Raw genomic sequence first — 1,842 nt, forward strand, 5'->3', positions numbered from 1 at the left:
TCTAGTGGTTCAGGATACTCTGACAGTTCTTCTGAAAGCTCAGATGGATATTCTGGCGGTTCGACTGGAGGATTCAACTTTGGTGGATCATCCAGCGGTTCATCTGGCGGTTCTGGAGGATATTCGGGCAGCTCATCTCGTGGTTCAGGTTATTCTGGCGGTTCTTCCGGTTCTGGGCTATTCAATTTTGGTGGTTCATCTGGCGGCTCAGGATACTCCCGTGGATCGTCTGGAAGCTCAAATGGGTATTCAGGTAGTTCTTCTAGCGGGTCTGGAGGATACTCAGGGGGCAGTTCGTCGAGCGGCTCAGGATATTCCAGCGGTTCATCTGGCGGTTCTAGAGGATATTCAAGCGGATCATCCAGTGGTTCAGGATACTCTAGCAGTTCTTCTGGAAGCACAGATGGATATTCTAGCGGTTCGACCGGAGGCTTTGACTTCGGTGGCTCATCCAGCGGTTCATATGGCAGTTCTGGAGGATACTCAGGTGGATCTTCTGGAGGATTCGACTTTGGCGGTTCATCCAGTGGTTCAGGATACTCTACCGGTTCTTCTGAAAACTCAAATGAATATTCTGGCGGTTCGACTGGAGGATTCGACTTTAGAGGCTCATCCAGCGGTTCAGGATACTCTGGAGGTTCCTCAGGTGGTTCTGGAGGATACTCCGATAATTCGTCCGAAGACTTTAATTCTGGCAGCCTTGGTTTCCTGGGAGGCTACTTACCTCCAAACAGAGGCTAAGTTCCCTGGAGAGAGGTGTTCGAACCCCATCAGTGCCTTCGTCCCTGCGAGCATGAAAGATTTTCTGTATTGTATGGTTGTGGACGGGTGTCCTTCACTTTACTCAGGACTTAATTATTTGTTAACTAACATGTAAATGATAATATAAAACGTAATATATTGAGATTGTTTGTCGATAAAAAAAAACCCTTACAATCACCCTTTTTCACCTTCCAGTAAATGAGGAGCTCAGGTTACAAGGTCTATTGAAAGGAAAAGGAAACAGTTGAAGACTTTTTTTTTTTTTTATGATTATTACATCAGTTATAACGAGTATCAGGAAAAGCCTATGGAAGAGTAGAAATATCCTTAATTCCCTGTGGTAATGACAAGCCCTGTGAAGAGATTTAAATAATTAACATACACACATATAAACATACGTACACATATGCAGACTCGTGTACATATAAGTATTTATATATTCATATAAAGAAATATCTGTATATATGTACATATATATACATATATATATATATATATATATATATATATATATATATATATATATATATATATATGAACAGAGTTCATAGCAACAAATGTAAAAGAAAGGTATGAATGAGACTGAATATCTAAACACGCAAGAGATGTATTTGACGCGTTTCGACGGAGGTCTTTCTCAAAAATACTCTTAAATATGATTTCCCGGTCAAGAAAAGGCCCTCATTCCCCGGAAGCAAAGGAGCCCCTAGTCACGGCGGCGATCAGAATCGTTCTGGAGCAGAGGGTGCTAAAGATATCCAGTTAGACCCAGGCCGCCTAAAGATGATAAATTTGTGCATATACAATGTAAGGACTCTGAGAACAGAATCTGACCTTTTGACACTGCTTGAGGAACTTTCATTTATTAAATGGGATATTGTAGGACTTTCTGAAGTTAGAAGACTAAGCAAAGAATAGAAATTATTAAATGATGGTCACTTACTATATTGGAGAGGTAAACCCCTAGATAGCAAACAAGAATTAGGAATAGGTTTCTTAGTTCACAAGCACTTCGAAAAGAATATTAGGGAATTCTACAGTGTGACTGAAAAAGTAATTTCTGTAATACTGAAACTAAAC

The 1,842-nt window shown here is 40.6% G+C and overlaps 1 protein-coding gene across 1 annotated transcript in view; it reads left to right on the plus strand.

Annotated features, from left to right (window-relative positions):
- Positions 1-901, plus strand: part of LOC122259625 (uncharacterized) — a 5,125-nt gene extending 4,224 nt beyond the window's left edge. The window contains exon 2 of the mRNA XM_043026511.2: positions 1-901. This exon is cut by the window's left edge and continues 1,737 nt beyond it. Within this exon, the coding sequence (XP_042882445.2) occupies positions 1-741 (741 nt within the window). The 3' untranslated portion in view covers positions 742-901.
- Positions 902-1,842: the final 941 nt, after the last annotated feature.

Source organism: Penaeus japonicus, unplaced genomic scaffold (genome assembly GCF_977035675.1).
Source record: "Penaeus japonicus unplaced genomic scaffold, GWHDUDI00000001_assembly GWHDUDI00000021, whole genome shotgun sequence".
Classification (NCBI taxonomy): Eukaryota; Metazoa; Arthropoda; class Malacostraca; order Decapoda; family Penaeidae; genus Penaeus; species Penaeus japonicus.